General features: G+C 42.4%; 1 protein-coding gene across 3 annotated transcripts in view; it reads right to left on the minus strand.

Annotated features, from left to right (window-relative positions):
• Positions 1 to 22029, minus strand: part of mboat1 (membrane bound O-acyltransferase domain containing 1) — a 99469-nt gene that overhangs the window by 17876 nt on the left and 59564 nt on the right. For all 3 annotated transcript variants that reach the window (XM_055654761.1, XM_055654753.1, XM_055654770.1), the window contains 6 exons: positions 21511 to 21566; positions 16789 to 16843; positions 16449 to 16632; positions 14019 to 14211; positions 11888 to 11991; positions 1513 to 1577 (listed from right to left, as the gene is read on the minus strand). In XM_055654761.1, the coding sequence (XP_055510736.1) occupies positions 1513 to 1577; positions 11888 to 11991; positions 14019 to 14211; positions 16449 to 16632; positions 16789 to 16843; positions 21511 to 21566 (657 nt within the window). The remainder of the gene's footprint in view (positions 1 to 1512; positions 1578 to 11887; positions 11992 to 14018; positions 14212 to 16448; positions 16633 to 16788; positions 16844 to 21510; positions 21567 to 22029) is intronic.

A 22029-nucleotide genomic window follows, 5' to 3' on the forward strand; every position in this document is an offset into this window, starting at 1 on the left:
AGGGTGGTTATGGGGTAAAAGGAGCAAATTAATAATATTAATAATCAAGGGGGGTAATTAGCGTGAGTGCGGGGGTATAATTAGTGTGTGTGACGCTGCATGCCGCCTCCCCCCCCACAGCCGCACGTTGGGGGAAAAGACCCAACGGGTCTGCACTTGGTCTAGTATCTGATAAAATTGTGCACCATCAAATTGGAAGTTATATGTTCATGTGCATAATAGACATATGAATAAACTTGCATTTAAAAAGTACCTTTCACTGCCCTTGGTTCGACTTTAATGAGACAAGTTGGCTTTTATACATACACATGAAAATCATATTCTATACAGCCAGGTTACACAAAAGAACCAGGTAACTGGCTCTGATATCCAGATCTTTGTTATGAATGCTCTTGGGAAGATTTTATAAAAGATTAAAAAGAGAATATTGCCGTGTCTGTTGAAACAGGAATATGAATGGAAAGTGGGCAAATTTAGTCAAAGTTTTTCTATTGTTGATTAACTATGCAGCCTGAATCCATTACGATGCGATGGCTAACTTAACGTTTGTTTGGGATGGAGCAGGTTAACTTCTCATTATAGTCCGATTGTATCCTTTGCATTGGAAGTCACAGAGAGAAATCAAACAGGCTTGCAACAGTTAGTCAATCAGCTGCCGCCTTATTTACCACCAGTCCAGATTGTTAAAATTACATGTCTAGGATGGTGCATTCATTAATCAACATAGTTACAGGTATTAAAAATAGTATATGATGCTAATTTATCAATGCAGATTGCTAATGGTTGGTTTAACCTGTTCAATGCCAAGTTTTGTTTTCATTATTGACCATGACTTGAGTATACTCGGGGATGGCACTGAACAGGTTAAGACACTGAGACTTGACCAATTAGTATTCATTCTGGGAGAAGGTTTCTTTCTATTGCATTTAATTGATTCTTTCTGCCAGCTGGATCTTCATCATTTTCTTGTTCTTTGTCCTCAAAGGCATTTAAAGGTACAAATAGATCTCCAAGGTCACACATAACCCTTAATCTCTGGCAATAAAACATTTATTTTTCTCGATCTAATCAAACTTTGGTTAAATTTTCCCTGACAAGGTGACGTCGAGTGTCCGCCTACAGTAGCCAACATATAATAATCCGAACATTCATTGCAATAATTTAATGAATAATTCATCATTGTTACATGGAACATGGGTGCACTCTCTTTGTAGATGGGACGCACTGGCAGGGGAGCTAGTAGCAGATACATTAATGGCACTCAAGAGACTTTGATAGGCACATGGATGTGTGAGGAATGGAAGGACATGGATTATGTGAAGTCAAAGGAGATTAGTTTAACTTGGCATCATGTTCAGCAGGGACTTTGTGGGCCAAGGTACCTGTTCCTGTGTTGTTCTATTCTTTGTCTCAAGACGTATCTAATTTAATTTATGCGGAATTGTGATCATCATTGATCTTGTATTATTTTGAACAACCTCTTTAAAGACTGCATCTAATTGGCTTGCTTACCTCTTTAGCCAAGCTCCAGTTTGAATATTCCAACTGTCTAGACACATTTTAAAACTTGTAGCAGTCTGGAAAAGGAAAATAAAAGTGCAGAAATTTGTAAGTAAATAGAATACAGGAATTTCCTCCAGGGAAAAGCAAAATGTTCCGATACCACTGTCTGATAAAGGACATTTTCAATCATCTTTATCACCATCAATGTCAAAATATTTTTTTAAAGTGGAATTTCTATTGATCAATCAATAAAAGTAACTTTAGACTTTAGTTCAAGTTCAAGTGAGTTTATTGTCATGTGTCCCTGAACTTTAATTTAGAGATACACCGTAAAAACAGGCCCTTCGGCCCACCAAGTCCACGCCGACCAGCGATCACCCCAACACATGCACTACCCTGCACACTAGGGACAATTTACAATTTTACCAAAGCCAATTAACCTACAAACCAATACATATTTGGAGTGTGGGAGGAAACTGGAGCACCCAGAGAAAACCCACTTGGTCATAGGGAGAACGTGCAAACTCTGTACAGACAGCACGGGTAGTCAGAATCGAACCTGCATTTCTGGCGGTGTAAGACAGCAACTCTACTGCTGCTCCACCGTGCTGCCCTTAACTTACTATAACAATCTTTTAAATTATTTTGGAACAAGAATATTATTTCTACTATTCCTCTTCTATGATATTTAAGTGTCAGAGGTTAAGGGAGAAGGCAGGAGAATGGGGTTAGGAGGGAGAGATAGATCAGCCATGATTGAATGGCGGAGGAGACTTGTTGGGCCGAATGTCCTAATTCATCTCCTGTCACTTCTGATCTTATTCATCAGGTAAGCATTTACTAAGAACATATGTACAGAGCAATTTGATGTAGAACTCCAAAACATATGCAATTACTGGAAAATCAACTGTAACAATATTCTTTGCCTTTATGCAATATTACCAGATGGATCATCGGAACATGGAATCATTATATCCATTTCAAGTAATAAAAAAGAAAACTAAAACATTTCGAATAGAGCAGAACGGCATAGCATTAATTACAATTGTATGATAGCATGTTACATCTGATGTGGGTGATTTAAACAATTAAAGCTAGCTCGGACCATATAAATACAGTTATAGTCAAGAGTATTTACTTGTCATATGCACTGGGAACAAAACAATAAAATTCTTAGAGTAAACCCTCGTTTTAACCGACCCCTTTATAATGGATTTTGGTTATAGCAGATGGACCTGCCGACGCCACCCGCGACTCGCACCGTCTCCCTGGCCGCTAACAGCCCCGGCTTCCAATGCCATCTCGCAAGCGTGCCTTCCTTCACCCACAGTACAGCGCTTTCTTCAGGCCCACATCACTGACAGGACACGCTTGGTCATTGTGGGGCTCCCTCCCCTCTCACCAGCTGCTGCTTCTTTCGGTCGGCCATCGCTTTTTCTGCTCCCCCTGCACCGCCACTTCCTTCTTCTCAATAGCCAATGGACAATAGGTGCAGGAGTAGGCCATTCAGCCCTTTGAGCCAGCACCGCCATTCACTGCGATCATGGCTGATCATCTACAATCAATACCCCGTTCCTGCCTTCTCCCCATATCCCTTGACTCCGCTATCTTTAAGAGCTCCATCTAACTCTCTCTTGAAAACATCCAGTGAATTGGCCTCCACTGCCTTCTGTGGCTGAGAATTGCACAGATTCACAACTCTCTGGGTGAAAATGTTTTTCCTCATCTCTGTTCTAAATGGCCTACCCCTTATTCTTAAACTGTGGCCCATGGTTCTGGACTCCCCCAACATTGGGAACATGTTTCCTGCCTCTAGCATGCCCAATCCCTTAATAATTTTATGTGTCAATAAGATCCCCTCTCAACCTTCTAAATTCCAGTGTATACAAGCCCAGTCGCTCCATTCTATCAATATATTACAGTCCCGCCATCCCAGGAATTAACTTTGTGAACCGAAACTGCTCTCCCCTGGAGTTGCCGACATACTCCATCTTGGAAGACGTGAACGCAACAACAGCCATGTAGACCAACAACCCTGATCCCCAACAGATCTCTTAGACTGCAGAGGAACCATCTTAAAACTGACACTGTCAGTGGGAAAGCCATATTGATCTAACCATAGACATTCTGCCTGTACCCCTCGATCAACTCGCCCAGCTTTCTGCCGTACACAAAGAGGTGTGATACATTACTGGCAGACCATTGGAAATTTGCAGTCCAGGTCACCAGATGTCAGGAACCCTCCACTGTGAATCAAGCTCGAAGCACTGGAACTGAGTGCAGAACAGAGAGGAAATGCATTGGAGGAACATGAAAAGGGCGAACGATTAATGGTTCTAATCAATTTAGCGCATTTTGATTTGGACGTTTAATAGGGATATTTCAAGAAACATTAAAGTCAGGAGTGGTTCCAGACGATTGGAAAATTGCCAATATTACCCCGCTGCACAAGGGAGCAAAGCAGAATGGTGGGAACTATCTGGTTAGTCTGACTTCAGTGGTTGGTAAGATTTTAGAGTCCATTATAAACGACTAGGTTACCATGTACTTAGAGGTTCATGATAAAATAGGCCAAAGTCAGCATGATTTTGTGAAGGGGTAGCCTTGCCAGACAAATCTGCTGGAATTCTTTGAAGAAGTATTTGTTAGGACAAAGGAGGTTCAGTAGATTGCGCATGGTGGCACAGTGGTAGAGTTGCTGCCCTACAGACCCTGGTTCGATCCTGACTACGGGTGCTGTCTGTACGGAGTTTGTACGTTCTCCCCGTGACCTGCGTGGCTTTTCTCCGAGATCTTCGGTTTTCTCCCACACTCCAAAGACGAACATGTTTGTAGGTTAATTGGCTTGGTAAATGGAAAAAATTGTCCCTAGTGGGTGCAGGATAGTGTTAATAGAAACATAGAAATTAGGTGCAGGAGTAGGCCATTCGGCCCTTCGAGCCTGCACCGCCATTCAATATGATCATGGCTGATCATCCCACTCAGTATCCCGTACCTGCCTTCTCTCCATAACCCCTGATCCCCTTAGCCACAAGGGCCACATCTAATTCCCTCTTAAATATAGCCAATGAACTGGCCTCAACTACCCTCTGTGGCAGAGAGTTCCAGAAATTCACCACTCTCTGTGTGAAAAAAGTAAGATTAATGTGTGGAGATCGCTGGTCGGCGCGGATCCGGTGGGCCGAAGGGCCTGTTTCCACACTGTATCTCTAAACTAAATTAAGAGTTTGTTTACCTAGATTTTCAGAATGCCTTTTTTAAGTTGCCACACGTGAGACTGCTAGGAAAGATGAGAGCCCATGGTATCAAAGGGCAGATACGAGCACGGATGGCATGTTGGCTGGATGCCAGAAGGCAAAGAGTGGCAGTAAGGAGAGCTTTTTCTGGTTGGCTGCCAGTGACTAATGGTTTTCCGCAGGGGTCGGTGTTGGTGCCTGTAGTCTTCACGTTGCATATTAATGCTTTGGATGAGGGGATGAACTCTCCTATCTCACCAGGGACTAACTTTACTGTACCATTCTACTGGGGGTTTTTTTTTTAATTGCTGGGTTTTTTCCCCCTTCTCCTTCTGCCCACAATATTTAATATGTAAAAGAATATGTGATTCTGTTCCATTCTGTTTGTAGTTTGTTTGTTTGTTTTTTGCACAAAGTCCGCGAGCATTGCCACTTTTCATTTCACTGCACATCTCGTATGTGTATGTGACGAATAAACTTGACTTGACGGCCTTGTGGCCAAGTTTGCGGATTATATAAAAATAGGTGGAGAGGCAGGTAGTGTAGGGAAAGCAGGGACTTTGCAGAAGGACTTGGGCAGGTTGGTAGAGTGGGCAGAGAAGAGGCATACAGTGTAGCAAAGTGTGAAGTCATGCATTTTGGTACAGGTGCACAACCTTTTATCCGAAGTTCCAAATAACGAAAAGCTCCGAATAGCAGACATTTTTTTGGTCCTTGAAGAAAGGTCCTTGAAGACGTTCACCGAGGGCGGCCCGCAGGGGTGACAGCGGAACCTCCGGTCGGTCCTCGTAGAAAGTGGAACTAAATCCCCATTCATAAAAGAGAAGGTGAGGGTATATTGTGCGGGAGAGTTAATAATTGACAATCTGCTGCTGCCTGCCCGCTGAGTTAAAAAGTTCCCACGGTAGACTCACGATACACAGTTTCACCCCACCTACACCCTCTGCTTCCCGGCCATGTGTGTGACCTCTTCCCTCCCCTCTCCAGGTCCCCGCCCATTGCACCGGCGCGGGGGCTTTGCACTGTCTTCACGTCGGCGATGCCAGCGGGACACTGACCCCCAGGCCCACTGCAAGCACGGAGATCCCAGAGACCCACAGCCAGCAGCAGCCCAGCCCCGTTCCAACTCCAGAGGAATACGCTCCCCGTAGGGACAGAAGCTGATGGTGTGCAAGGTACGTCTTGGTCTTGGGGTTGCGGATGAGGGGGCGCAGTTCAGGTTGTGACGTCTCCAGCCACCCCCCTGTTCAGGAGCTGAGACTGGGAACTGTGGGGTTGTTTGCAGTTGCAGAGGGAGGGGGCAAGGGCCGTACAGTTCCCAGTCTCAGCTCCTGTCCAGGGGGGTGGCCGGAGACGTCAGGACCAACGGGACACCAACTTCAAGCACGGAGATCCCAGAGACTCACAGCCAGCAGCAACTCTAGCCCAGCCCCATTCCAACTCCAGAGGAACCCGGGTTGCGGATGAGGGGGCGCAGCTCGGGTTGTGGGCGAACTGCCACTTGTCGCTGTAGCGGCCCATCGGGGAGCGGGTTCCTGTTGGTCCTGACGTCTCCGGCCACCCCCCTGGACCGGAGCTGAGAGACGTCAGGACCACCAGAAGCCGCTCCCCGATGGGCCGCTACGGCGACAAGTGGCAGTTCGCCCACAGCCCGAGCTGCGCCCCTTCATCGGGACACCGACCTCCAGGCCCACTGCAAGCATGGAGATCCCAGATCAGCAACTCCAGCCCAGCCCCGCTCCAACTCCAGAGGAACACGCTCCCCGTAGGGGCAGAAGCTGATGGTGTGCAAGGTACGTCTTGTTCTTGGGGTGGCGCAGCTCGGGCTGTGGGCGAACTGCCACTTGTCGCCATAGCGGCCCATCGGGGAGCGGATTCCTCTGGAGTTGGAGGGACAGGGAGACACAGCGGCTTTTGAGAATGGTGGGCAATCACTTGCAAAGTTCTGCCCACACAGTCAGTACACCTCTCCTACACTTGTCTCCCGCACTAAGATCATCTCGCAGAGAATGATCCCAGCCTAACCCTCCCTATTCTCTCCTATTCTGCAAGAAAAAAATACAGTGAAGACTCAAACTCGCGATCGAGTAACTGCCGGGATCTAGGCGCAAATATCGCGATCTTGCGGATATGAGCCGAGCACTACCACTGAGCCAGCCATTAAAATCTACGCTAAAAATCTTCCATTCCGAAAGCCGAAAAATTCTGAATCACGAAAAGTGTCTGGTCCCAAGGCTTTCGGATAAAAGGTTGTGCACCTGTAGTAGGAATAAAGGCGTAGAATATTTCCTAAATGGGGAGAGAATCCAGAAATCGGAGGTACAAAGGGACTTGGGAATGCTAGTTCAGGATTCCCAAAAGTTAATCTGCAAGTCGAATTGGTAGTAATGAAAGCAAATGCAGTGATTGCATTTATTTCGAGAGGACTAGAATACAAGCACAGGGATGTAATGCTGAGGCTCGATAAGATACAATAGAACTTTATTTATCCCAGGAGGGAAATTAATCTGCCAACAGTCATTAAACACAAGATACATGAAACACAAAATTAATGTGACGAGGGGAAAGCATTGGGAATGTGCAAAGATTGGGGGGGGAGGGAAGTCGGTCTCAGTCTATCCCACGACAGAAGGGGGTTGTACAGTTTGATAGGCACAGGAAAGAAAGATATCCCGTGGCGCTCTGTACTGCATCTTGGTGGAACCAGTCTGTTGCTGAAGGTGCTCCTCAGGTTGACCAATGTGTCATGGAGGGGATGAGCTGTATTACCGAAGATGTTCCACAGTTTGGGGAGCATCCTCCCCTCCAAGACCACATCCCATAAATCAACCTCCGCCCCCAGGACAGAGCCAGCCTTCCAGATGAGTTTGTTAATCCTGTTGGCGTCCGAGTTGATGGCACTGGCGACGACCGATTGGTAGAACACCTGCAGCATCATACTGTAGACATTGAAGGAGTGGAGCCTTCTCAAAAAGTACAGCGGGCTTTGTCCCTTCTTGTACAGGGCCTCAGCGTTCCTGGACCAGTACTGGACTATAAGGCGCTGGTCAGGCTGCATTTGGAGTATTATGAGAAATTTTGGGCACCATATCTGGGGAGAAATGTGCTGGCTCTGGAGAGGGTCCAGAGGAGGTTTACATGAACTATCCCAGTAATGAGTGGGTTAACATATGAGCGTTTGATGGCAATGAGCCTGTATTCGCTGGAGTTTAGAAGAATGAGGTAGGAACTCCTTGCCTTCTCCTGTGTGTGCGCTTTGTAACTGTTTTATTCCAACATAATTTATTCTAATCTTATTCATTAAAACGTACAGAATAGTGAAAGCCTTGGATAGAGTGGATGTGGAGAGGATGTGGAGAGTCTAAGAACAGAGGCCACAGCCTCAGAATTGAAGAACGTTCTTTCAGAAAGGAGATGAGGAGGAATTTCTTTAGTCAGAGGGTGGTGAATCTGTGGAATTCTTTGCCACAGAAGGCTGTGGAGGCCAGGTTAATGGATATTTTTTAAGGCAGAGATAGATTCTTGATTAGTTCAGGTGTCAGAGGTTATGGGAAGAAGGCAGGAGAATGGGGTTGGGAGGGAGAGATAGATTGAATGGCGGGGTGGACTTGATGGGTCGAAAGGCCTAATTCTGCTTCTAAAACTTATGACCTAAACTAAGCAAAGGGCTTCAGATCACGTGTAATGGATTAAATCATGTAAGTGCCATCCAAATATGCACGGCATGTGATCAAGACCCTCTGTTGCTTAACATGTCAAATCTACAGAACATACTAGGTAACCATTTTCCTTTACAGTTTTCCATAAACATTGTGCTACGTGCAAGAATGTCTTCCACAACATCTTGAAACATCGAAAATTCTAATTAATACTTTTGCCTCAGACAGCCTGCATATGGAGATAATTTACTTTAAAAGTCTGATCTGCCTTCAAGATGCGAGGCTTCTTGCGAATGATTTTCCAACATCATTTTTCTTTCCCATACAACTAAATTGCCCTTAATTTCCAGTCAACTATTACTTGAATGCTGGATGACCATTTTGTTTCAAAAAGAGAATGAAATTATACGAAGTGATAAAATTTTGCACTTATGCAAAAATACTGCAGGGTCAAAATGAGTAATTGCTGCAATGCCAAAATACTTCATCTTTATCTATTCACAATGTAATTAAAACAAATGCTCATCAAACCAGAGGTGAGTGAATACTTCTCAAAAAACTTAACTATGACAGAAACAAACATAAATGCACCCTTTTGTAACCATGCTCGGGCTTTCACTTCCTGACCACAGGGCAAACTGGTGACTGTAGAGAACACTGGGCAGAAACCACACGACTCTTTACATGTGGGCCCCAGATGTGGATCTGCCATCATCCATTACAATCGCTGCACTCTTTTAAATCTTTATATCAACAGCAGCACTTCTTACACTAACTATATTCTTCAGACGGGTTCACCCTGAAGAAGGGTTTCGGCCCAAAACGTTGCCTATTTCCTTCGCTCCACAGATGCTGCCACATCCGCTGAGTTTCTCCAGCACTTTTGACTACCTTCAATTTTCCAGCATCTGCATTTCCTTCTTGAACACTTAACTACTTAGTTGAGTTTATTGTCACGTTTACCGAGGTGCAATGAAAAACTTCTGTTGAGTGCTAACCAGTCAGCAGAAAGACTATACTTCATTGCAATCGAGCTATCCACAGTGTGCAGATAAATAATGGAGAGAATAACATTTAGTGCAAGATAAAGTACAGTAAAGTCAGATTAAAGATAGTTCAAGGGTCTTCAATGAGGTAGATAGTGGCCCAGGAACACTCTCTAGTTGTTGATAAGATGGTTCAGTTGCTAGATAACAGCTTGGAAGAAATTGTCCCAGAATCTGGTGTGCCTGATGGGAAAGGGGAGAAGAGGGAGTGGGAGTGGGGCAAGACTCATCCTTGATTATGTTGATGGCCTTGCCGAGGCAATGTGAAGTGTAAATGGAGCAAATGAAAGGGTGATTTGTGTTATGGTCTGGGTCGCGTCCACAATTCTCTGCAATTTCTTGCGATGGAGTAGTTCCCAAACCATGCTGTGATGCAAGCTGATACAATTCAGCATTCAGAAAGAAAGCACACTATTAAAGCTATATTTCCGAAGGCAACTACAAAGCAGTTATACGTAGGCAAGGGGTTATGGGACTGGTGGAATTGCTAAGAATTAGCATGGACCAAATGTGCTGAATTGCCACTTTTTGTATCCCAGTAAGTAATTAAGTACTTGTGTGATTCTTGATAGATTATGGTCGGATAGTGTACTGGTGTGAGTAATCACAGAATCAGAGGGCATTTCTTGTCCAACCAACTTGCTGGATGGTGCTGGCCCGTGAAATAATCCAGTAACATGGACTCCGAATGAAGGAGTCACATGTGCTCTTACAAGCTGGAAACACAAGGTCATCAAGCCATAACATTAATTCGACAGATGAAATTTGACCAGGCGAAGATTTCTACTATTTTGTGGGTTTTTTTTCCCATTTTGCCTACATTTGCAGCATCTGCTGCTTTTATTTGCTTTTTGAGTCATGCAGGCTTCCAGGAAACGTGACATTTGTAAAAGGACATCCATGACAAGCTGCACATTGAGGAAGTGGAAACTATCTTAAAAAATCTGGGGTCATAATTTGATCCTTTATAGGCCACCAACATGTCTGTTGTACTCAAGATAGTTTGCGATGCCAAGATGACACTTGTGACTCCCTAATATTAAAATAGACAAAGCCATTCTTTCATGAATACAGTCTCTATTGCAGCAGGGAGCTCTTGTTTAGCTTCAAGTTTATTATTGTCATGTGCACCGAGGTACAGTGAAAAGCTTTCATCTTGCACACTATCCAAACAGATCAGATATACTATAAGTAAATACTATCAAGAAAAATCAAAGGGGCAGATACAGAGTACAAAATATAGTTTTCAGCATTGAAGCGCATCAGTTCCATAGACTGAATTGAAAGATATGGCAGAGATCTGCTGTGATTGCCTGGGAAAATTCAGTGGAGTCGAAGCCGAGAATGAATGTGGTCTTCACTAGAATGGGCTGAACAGTCTGGGCAAGAGAGTGGAATTGAAAGTCTTTCTGAAGAGCGTTATGTATCTCAGTGATGATAGCCTTGGAGTGTGTAGGAAGATGCTTGTTTAACCAAAGTTTGATACAAAAAGCTAGAGTAACTCAGCAGGTCATGCCTTTTATAGAGAAGGCATAGTTGACGTTTCGGGTTGAGACCCTTCTTCAGACTGAAAGTCAGGGGAAAGGGAAACAAGGGATAAAGACAGCGATATAAAACAATGAAAGATGTGCTAAAAAGCCATGGAGTGTCTCAATCTACCAATACATTGTTTAACAGGGTGGATTTGGCAAGATGTTAACTCTCTTAAGATGTTCTGTGCATTGTTGTTTATAGAAACATAGAAATTAGGTGCAGGAGTAGGCCATTCGGCCCTTCGAGCCTGCACCGCCATTCAATATGATCATGGCTGATCATCCAACTCAGTATCCCGTACCTGCCTTCTCTCCATACCCCCTGATCCCCTTAGCCACAAGGGCCACATCTAACTCCCTCTTAAATATAGCCAATGAACTGGCCTCAACTACCCTCTGTGGCAGAGAGTTCCAGAGATTCACCACTCTCTGCGTGAAAAAAGTTATTCTCATCTCGGTTTTAAAGGATTTCCCCTTTATCCTTAAGCTGTGACCCCTTGTCCTGGACTTCCCTAACATCGGGAACAATCTTCCTGCATCTAGCCTGTCCAACCCCTTAAGAATTTTGTAAGTTTCTATTAGATCATTAAGATTTATCATCTCGCTGCCTCCTACAGAGAGGTCCTTGATCACCCCACCCCCACCATGTAATGTGCTCTTCCACGGAAACTATTCCACCATGGTCAGAATGGAATTCCTAGCTCCAATTTAGGTCGAAAAAAGTCTGGGGGTCATGGAAGTGCCCAGATCCATTTTACAATTGCCACAATTACATTCCAAAAGAGATAATTAGCGCAATCTAACCCAGATATAATCAAATCTTACACGATTGCCACCTCAAAAGAAGAAATTGGACTATTTAATTTCTACGCATTGGTTTACATAATCTAATTTACATTCAAGAATCTCACCTCAATATTCCAGATGTTCAGGTTTGAGATTAAGTCCCATCGCAAATTGCCATTTTTATCAAGGCCATTGAACCCAAGGCCACCTGCATTATTGACTGCATCAGCTAAAGGGAAGCAGAAAACCATATAGTTATTGCATAAGTTAAATTGCGAAAGAACATCAATTTACTGGCACAGTTAAACCACAATCCTTATTTCATTCTATAAATGAAAAAATATGCAATTCCAAAGTTTAGATTTTACTTGAATATGGACAGTTATAAACTTCTTCCGTCACTATTAGCTCTGAATCCTCCAGACCCTCCCCTCCTGGGGCATACACGACCCATATAGACCAAGAATTTGTATTTTACACATTTTAGAACAATGAATTTTTTAGTTGAGCTTAGTTAAAAGATACAATGCGGAAACAGGACATTCGGCTCACCCAGTCCACGCTGACCAGCGATCCCCATATATTAGCAATATCCAAAACACCAGGGACAATTTACAATCTTTAGCAAAGCCAATTAACCTACAAACCTGTACGTCTTTGGAGTGTGGGAGGAAACCGGAGCACCAGGGGAAAACTCACGCGGTTAAGGTGAGAATAATATACAAACTCCATACAGACAGTACCCGCATTCAGGATCGAACCCGGGTCTCTGACGCTGTAAGGCAGCAACACTATCGCTGTGCCTTCGTGCCGCTCAAATTTGTTGAGATTGTTTCTAAGTAACTCTATTGGGTTAGCAAATATTAAAACAGTAAAATTCCAATAATCCTGCAAGTTTGGGACTTTGATGGCGCCAGATCAGCAGATTTTCTGGACATGGAATGCATTTGTATTAATATAGATGGGTCTCGACCTGAAACGTCACCTATGCATTTTCTCCGGAGATGCTGCCTGACCCGCGGAGTTACTCTAGCATTTTGGCTTATTTTAGCTAGCATTCATAATTTAGCATATTTTCAATACCTTTTTTAGATATTACATGCTATTATAGGAATTTACCAATTAACCTGGTAACCTTAAAGAGAATGCGGGAAATAGAGCTTGGTCAGTTTGAACAGCGCATGGAAAATGGAGCCCCACCAAGCAGAATAGACCAGGTTAATTACTCGGATGAAAGGGCTATCCTTATTAAGAGATTCTAAACAGTTTGGGTCTGATTTACTTGGAGTTTAGAAGAATGAGGGTGACCTTATTCAAACATACAAGATCCTAAGGGGATTGACAGGGTAAATGTTGAAAAGTTTGCACTAGTGGGAGTCATGATGGAGGTACAAAATAAAGGGCCAGTCATTTCAAACTGAGATGTGTAGAGATTTTTTTCTCGGAGGGTACTAAATCTCTGGGTTTCTCCATTAGTGGTGAAGACCAGGTTGCTAGATTTATTTAAGGTGGAGATAAATACATATTGGAAAGATCAAGGAATTAAGAGTTATGGGGCAGAGGTCAGCATAGATCAGCCATGATCACATTAAATGGTGCAGCACGAATAAGTAGCCTGGTGGCTTATTCCTGCTCCTATTTTCTTGTGTTAATATTTGTCAATGTTTATATCGTTAAATCACAGTTTACCTCCGATTAATGTCAAAAAAGGATTAAGTTTTAACTTCTATTATTACTTTCAAATATATATATTTTGACATAGGCATATCAGTTGTGGTATTGCTCATGGTGAGAGAACCTAGTTTTACATAGACACAAACATTTTTCTTTATAAAGTGCCATCTTTTACTTTCTCATCTCTTTTTTTTGATTCAAAATGTAACTGCAGACAAATACGTTAACTAAATTTCATTATGCCAGACTTCTTTATTTTATTAGATTATTTGATTAGTGTTTTATGATGAGTATGAAGGATTCTAAACCTTGGCAATTGCAAACTTTCCATAGTGCCCTCATAATAAATTAGGGAATAAAAAGATAGGAAAATTATAAACATATCATGGACAATGTATTATTTTGCTGCCATGGACAACCATCCAAAACCACAGTCTGAGCTTAAAAAGAATAGTCTAGAAATCAAAGACTTTTCTTATTTCTCCATGACGCTCAAATGAAGATTGAAGACGTTTTAATCTATCATAAAAATGTAAATATGGCATTAACGTACAGTTAAGCAGACAGACCAAAATACTCTACCTAAAGTCCACGCAAAATAATACTTGGGTCTAGACGCATGTACTGAGATGAAGAGGTAACAGAGTCTCCAGAAGAATGAGGATTCACTTATAAACTTATCATCCACGATATAGGAAATAGGTAAATTCTTTGTGATTCCCATGAACCAAACTGTACAGATGAAGGTGATAATCATTTTGTTTGCAACAGCTCTCTAGAAAAACAAACCAAATCCAACAAAATATATAATGTTTAGATAGCATTGTATCATCAGCAATAACATTCCTAGGTGGGGATAATAAGTCAAAAGCGAATAACATTGCAATAAATTAACATTAAAACAAAGCTTTTTTAGTCAAGAGACCTTGGTCATGAGGTTACAGATATTTAAGAAACCAAAAATAAAATACTGACGAGCAATAACAACAATGGGATATAAAGTGGAATGCCCTACAATGTGCACACTGGGATTCTGATGCACGATTGTTCAGCAGGTTAGCAGGAGACAAGCCCACGATCAATGAGAAGGCGGCCTGCAAGAGAAAATGCTGATAATTATCAGTGTAAAATCTGAAGAGTCCCGACCCAAAACTCTCTAAAATCTGAAGAGTTCCGACCCAAAACATCACCTATCCACATTCACCAAACATGCTGCCTGACCTTTTACATGGATAGGACAGGTTAGGAGGAATATGGACCAAATGCTGGCAGGTGGGACTAGTGCAGCTAGGACATGTTGGTCGGTGTGGGCAAGTTGAGCCGAAGTGCCTATTTCCACACTGTATGACTCGATGACCTGCTGAGTTACTGCAGCACATATGTCAGGCAGCTGTTTATCGACTACAGCTTGACATTCAACACAATCAATCCCTCCAAACTCTTAATCAATCTCCAAAACCTAGGACTTGAATCCTGCAACTGATTCCTTGACTTCCTAATTGCAAAACTCAATCAGTGCGGCTCGATAATAATATCTCCCTCTCAATGACCATCAACACGGGTGCACCTCAAGACTACGTGCTTAGCCCCATGTTCTACTTTGCACAATTGTGGGCTGTGATGAGTCTGCGCACAGGAGAGGGGTAAAATAGGTTGAGTGGAGCTGCAACAACAGGCTCTCACTCAACGCCATCCGAACTAGACTCTCTTCTCACTGCTACCGTCGAGCAAGAGGCACAGAAGCCTCAGGTTGCACACCACCAGAATCGAGGAACAGTTAATTTCCTACAACTATCACGTCTTGAACACCCCTAATCCTCCGTTGAAAGCAGAACACTACGGACTACGTCTTGCACTGCCATCGTCTTGTTTTCTTTCTAATTACATTTTGCACTACTATCTTGTTATGCTGCAGTCTTTTTTATTGTCTTGTAAAATGTGTGTACCCATGTATAGCTTATGTATAATTTATGCATATTTTATGTTTTTGTTCGTGTTATCTGAATTTATGCACCTGTGAGGCTGCTGCAAGCAAGATTTTCATTGTACCTCTGCCTCACCGTATTTGCGCAGATGAAAATAAATTTGCCTGGAGGAGTTTTGACAAATCAGAGACAAACTCCTCCAATCAATTCAAGTTTATTGTCATCTGCACAAGTATGGTAAGGCACAGGTACAATGAAAATTAACCTTGGGATTTCTCTACCCAAGAGTGTGACGTTACTCAGTGTGTTCAAGGCCAAGGCAGATGGATTTTTGGACTGAGGCAAGCCCAGGGTTATTGTGATCAGGCAGGAAAGTGGAGCTGAGACCAAGAATCAAATCATGCATGATCTAATCTAATGGCATTCCACATCTGAAGATCGCAGTATGTTTGTGCCAAGTTTGCCCATTCTTCTTGAAACTGTGCTGGTTTCTCCCAGGTATACAGTTTCCTCCCACATCCTAAAGATGTGCCGATCAGCAAGTTAATTGGGCACTAAGTTATCCCCAGTGTTTAGGTGAATGGTAGAATTTGAGGTGGTTGATGGCAATGTGGCAAGAATAAAATGGAAGTGTAAATGGATGCTTGATGGGTCGGGGTGGACTCAGCACACTGAAGGATCTGTTTTTGCAAATGTATCATGCATGCATTAGCATGTGCATATTCACCAATGAATTAGAGAATACAATATTTTTTATCTCAGCATTCACTGCTAACATTAAACAGTACACTGACCTTCAAATATAGTTCCATGTACAGTGAGAGATGGATTCAGATTCGCCAGACATATTTTAACAATTGAACTATGCAGTTTGCAGAAAGAACAGACTTGCAGCCCACAAGTTAGGTTGAATTGTTGCTATCTTCGGTATAAACCATCTGCAGTTTCTTCCCACCCAAAAAGTTTAACCTTTTGCATTACCCAGTTTTAACACATTACTTCTCCAATTAAGTTACAATGTCTGTAAAAAAAAAAAAGCACAATTCCAAGAAAACAAATCACAGAATCAATAGCAGTGAATACTCACCAGCGGCGAAGGATCAGGGAACTTAGTGTAGCCTCTTCGCTTCCAATGTTCTTCTATTAGTTTCATGTTTATATGATTTCCTTCAATAAAAGCAATATAGTCCCTGAAATTGCAGGTTGGTCCAGCCAAGATACCTAGAAAATTCAGGTGATAGCTGCAATATTCCAGTAAAGTAGGCCTTGCACTGTAAATATAAAAATAGGAATTCATCCCTGATGTTATATTCATGCTGTATCTCTAAACTAAATTAAATTGTAATGAATTGAGCTGGATGCAACTTTGTGTTCAATTTGGATTAAAAATACAAAAGTGAAGTGAAGTGTGGACCTGCATATCCTACCTGACAGCAAGACTGCGCTGTTCAGTTGTCAGTTCTTCATCTTTACGACCCATCCCTGTTGAAAATCAGAAGGAAGAAATGAGTGGAAAACACCAACATATGGTCTGTGCCCCATTAATGGCAATGCAGACTTTAAGCCACAAAAGACTTTCACAACCACATATCACCATATCGGTATAAGATGTTTTTGATGGTGCATCTATAGAAGTTGGCAAGTGTCATTGGAGACATGTCAAATTTCCTGAGTCTTCTGATGAAGTAGAGGCATTGATGTGTTTTCATGGCCATTGCTTCAATGTGGTTGGTCCGGGACAAGTTGTTGGTCATAATTGGGCCTTTGAATTAGAAGTTCTTGACCCTCTCGACCTCGACTGGGGAGTGTGCTTCCTGAAGTCAATAACAGCTCCTTCATCTTGCCGATACTGAAGGAGTGGTTGCCTTCTTGACACTATGTTACTAAGCTCTATATGTCATTTTGGTACTGTGTTTTATCATTGTTTAAAGAGAGGGGAGAGAGGCGGGGAGAGGGGGGGGAGAGGGGGGGGAGGGCGGCTGGGCCATGTAACTCGCAGCTTGTGGAAAACAGTGGCCAGCAGACTGCGCGTTGAAAACTCTGCGCAGCTGGCCGCGAGGAGCAGAGCCATTGTGACGTCATCAGCTCGCTTCAGCTCGTTAGATTTTAAAAAGATCTCAGATTGGTGAAGAATTCGAAGAAATTACTCAGGAAATAATAATAAATATATTTTTCAGATGAACCGATTTTTGACATCATGAGGTAAATCTCTACCGGAATATGTAAAAATTTCACCATTAGCGCGTCGGGTTTTCGAGGAGATGTGAATCAAAGTAAAAAAATATATAAGCAAACTAACAAATAAATAAATATGTAAACATCCAAGATCAGAATGTTATATTATAATAAATATGATATACCACAAAACAGCATTCACCCTCAATTTGCCTTCCTGCTTCTTTTAGTCCCACTCGGCAATCTGCTTTATGTTCTGCTTCGAGCATACTGAAAGAATCTTCACAAAGTGCTACTCTCCAACTTAATCTGTACAGGCCATAAATACTGTGCAGCATCTAAATTGCATCACTCACAAGCATATTTCCGAAACGGAAAACTGATATCTGTTCATTATTTCCAGATTTACTTCAGTATGTGCCTTTCAGAATCTTGGCAACCTCTCCATTTCAAAATATCATTTGGATGTTCTATGAAAATACAAATATAAAACACAGGAACCGGCATGCAGACCAAGTGGTCCAGCCTAATGATTATATGGACACCTCCCAAATGCCTTCATCAACTTTTGACAGCTTATCCTTTTGTTCCTTTCATCCTCAAATAATTATCTAGATTCTTCAATGTTATCCACCTCAACATCAACGTTATCCACCTCAACCATGAGATTAATTTTTTCAGAATATGAGCACTTTCTGCGTGACAAGATTTCTTCTGAATTTCTTGTACGATATTGACAAGTTTCTATTTATGACTCCTAATTTTGCGCCCCAGTGGGATTAACCTATTCATATCCAAGGTTTGTTGTAGTTATAAAATACGAACTCCAGGCAACCCCCACGATATAGGAGCAAGTACGGTGTGCATTCAGAGGAAAAAGTACACAACATGGTTTTCTGTAATATGAAGCTACATCATCAATGCATGCACCAAGAAAGCAAGTTAGAAAAAAAATTAGAATTTAGTTTTGTTTAGAGATAGTGTTGAAATAGGCCCTTTGGCCCACCGAGTCCGCACAGACCAGCGATCCCTGCACATTAACACCATCCTACACACACTAGGTTAAAGGAAACAAAATAGATCATAGGCCATTTTTCAGTTGACCCATACCTTGGTTGCTAATTAGATACAAATGTACCAAATTTAAAATTTAAGTCCTGCTCTTCCTTTGTTTTAATGCTCAACATGATGTGAAAGTGACTGGTATTTCAGGTTGAAATGAAAACAGAACATACAAACCCTCAGCAGGTTATGCAGCATTCATAGAAAAAAAAAACAATTAACATTCAAGGCGAAGGACGTTCCACGAAATTAGTTTAAAACAAAACATGTTAACTTTGTTTCTCTCGACAGATGCTACCTGACCTGCTGACTATTTTAAACCTTTTCTTTATTTCACTTTTGCATTAACTACAGGTTTTTTAATTTCCATTTGGTATTTCAGCATGATAGTCCCCACCAAACTGGCCGGGAAGCTAATGGAATTGGGGCTCAACACCTCCCTGTGTGCCTGGGTCCTGGACTTTCTCACCGCCAGGCCCCAGGTAGTCAAGATGGGAGGGAATACATCGGAGTCCCTCACCCTGAGCACAGGATCGCCCCAGGGTTGCGTCCTCAGCCCCCTATTGTACTCCCTGTACACACATGACTGTGTGGCTAGGTTCAGCTCCAATTCAATAATTAAGTTTGCTGATGACACTGTGGTGGTGGGCCTGATCTCAGACAACGATGAGTAGGCCTACCGGGAAGAGGTGGCTGATCTAGCACTCTGGTGCCAGGATAACAGCCTCCTCTTGAACATCAAAAAAACGAAGGAGCTGATCATGGACTTTAGGAGGGCACATCATCCGAGGTCGTACAATCCATTGAGGATAAATGGGGATCCTGTGGATAGGGTGAACTGTTTTAAATATCTGGGAGTCCACATCTCCGAGGATATGACATGGGCATCACACGCCTCAGCACTCGTGAGTAAGGCAAGGCAGCGCCTTTACCACCTCAGGCAATTGAGGAAATTCAGAGTGTCTCCGAGGATCCTCCAGTGCTTCTACGCAGCGGCGGTGGAAAGCATCTTGTCCGGGAACATTACCATCTGGTTTGGGAATTGCTCTGCCAAGGACAAGAAGGCTCTGCAGAGAGTAGTGCGTTCGGCATAACGCACTATGGGAACTACACTCGCCCCCATGCAGGAACTATACAACAGGAGGTGCAACTCCAGAGCAAATAAAATCATGGGAGACCCCTTCCACCCCTGCAACGGACTGTTCCAGCTGCTACGGTCAGGCAAACGCCTCCGTTGCCATGCGGTGAGAACGGAGAGGTTGAGAAGGAGTTTCTTCCCAGAGGCAATTCGGACTGTAAACGCCTATCTCACCAGGGACTAACTCTACTGAACGTTTTTCCTTCCATTATTTATTATGTAAAAGAATATGTGTGTTATGATTGTGTTTATAATTTGTTTGGTTGTTTTGTTGTTTGTCTTTTGCACAAAAGTCCGCGAGCATTGCCACTTTCATTTCACTGCACATCTCGTATGTGTATGTGACAAATAAACTTGACTTGACTTGACTTGAGGTAATACCACTTTCATTACATTCCTCAAACTGTAATCAAAATCTGGATTAAAAATGGTATTCATTTCATTAAACCTGGCTAAAGGTATGATAATTTAGTGACATAACTTGAAATATATGTAAAATGTCATCTAATCATAACCTGGTTTTGAGGATTGCCAGCACTTCTGTTGTATACACATGCACACTGGGGTCTACAGCTTGATTAAATAAAAATTATCCGTGAATCATCATTTTCTGTTCTGCAAAAGCAATTCTTATAAAAAAGGAATGTAAATGTGCAACTGAAACTTTCAAAACATTAATGTAAACCCTAAAATATACCAATGCAGATTCTTACGTTCCTTTTCAGACATCAGGGTTGGTCCCCTGAAACTCACCTGGATCTTCTTAATATATTACCATGAAACTCCATGGATCTTTATATTCCCCTCATTCTCCTTTTAAACTTAGCGGTTATACTCGAAAATGTATAATTCCACTGTGTAACTTAGTTGCTATATTTAAGAGGGAGTTAGATGTGGCCCTTGTGGCTAAGGGGATCAGGGGGTATGGAGAGAAGGCAGGTACGGGATACTGAGTTGGATGATCAGCCATGATCATATTGAATGGTGGTGCAGGCTCGAAGGGCCGAATGGCCTACTCCTGCACCTAATTTCTATGTTTCTATGTTTAAAAAATGAATTTGGAAATACAGTGTATGTTGGAATTTTAGGCTGGCCCGGTTGCACAGACGTTGGGTTGCAGCCTTACAGTGTCAGAGAGCCAGGTTTGATCCTAACTATGGGTGTTTGTCTGTACGGAGTTTGAACGTTCTCTCCATGACCAGCGTGTGCTTTCTCCAGGATCCCTGGTTTCCTCCCACACTACAAAGGTTTGTAGGTTAATTTGCTTGGTAAAATTGTAACTTGTCCCTGGTGTGTGTGTGTGTTTGATGGTGTAAGTGTGCGGGGATCGCTGGTCGACTCGGTGGGTCGGAAAACCTGTTTCTGTGCTGTGTCTCTAAACTAAACTATTAATAAGAAAAACATTTAAAAAATTCAGGTGCTTTTGTTTAATTTTTAATGGTGAAGATTCCAGCTTCTGCAGACTTGTGTCACCTCTTTAGATGTTGACAGTCTGTCTCATATCCAAAGGAAAGAAGCCAAGGATTACAATGTTTCCTGGTGACTCATCCAATACTACAAGACTCTTCCACATCCTCAGTCACACTGAAAATGCATCCAAGGCATTGATGTTTGAACACATGTTGCTATAGTTTACAAACTAAATACATCCTGAAAGTTGTATTGCACAGATTAGCCATGATGGCTATTCCCATGCACATAAAATTACAATAACTTACCGGGAGAGAGAAATTTAAAGACGTTTTACACTAATCACTGATCATCAGGGTCTTACCATCATGTATTTGAAAGGCAAGGCTGGTGACTTTCTGCGTGACTATCATCAAAGGACTAAAAAGGAAAGGAAAATAGCTTCAGCTTTTTTATTGACATGTAACAAAAACTAAATAAAACAGATAATGAGTTTGAAAATTCACAGAAGATGACATGCAAATATCCTAAATGCAACTTAACCTTATTGTCAAAAGGGAGGGGGGTCTCATTGAAACCTACCAAATAATGAAAGGCCCAGATACAGTAGATGTGGAGAGGATGTTTCCAGTGGTGGGAGAGTCTAAGACCAGAGGGCACAGCCTCAGAATAAAAGGACGCACCTTTAGAATGGGAGTCATGGAAGAATTTATTTGGCCAAAGGGTGGTGAATCTATGGAATTCATTGCCACAGATGACTATGGAGACAAATTCATGGGTTAGTTTTAAATTGGAGATTGATAGGTTCTTGATTAGTAAGGGTGTCAAAGATTACGAGGAGATTGGGGTTGAGAGCAAGAAATAAACCAGCCATGATCAAATT

The sequence above is a fragment of the Leucoraja erinacea genome, chromosome 2 (assembly GCF_028641065.1).
Source record: "Leucoraja erinacea ecotype New England chromosome 2, Leri_hhj_1, whole genome shotgun sequence".
Classification (NCBI taxonomy): Eukaryota; Metazoa; Chordata; class Chondrichthyes; order Rajiformes; family Rajidae; genus Leucoraja; species Leucoraja erinaceus.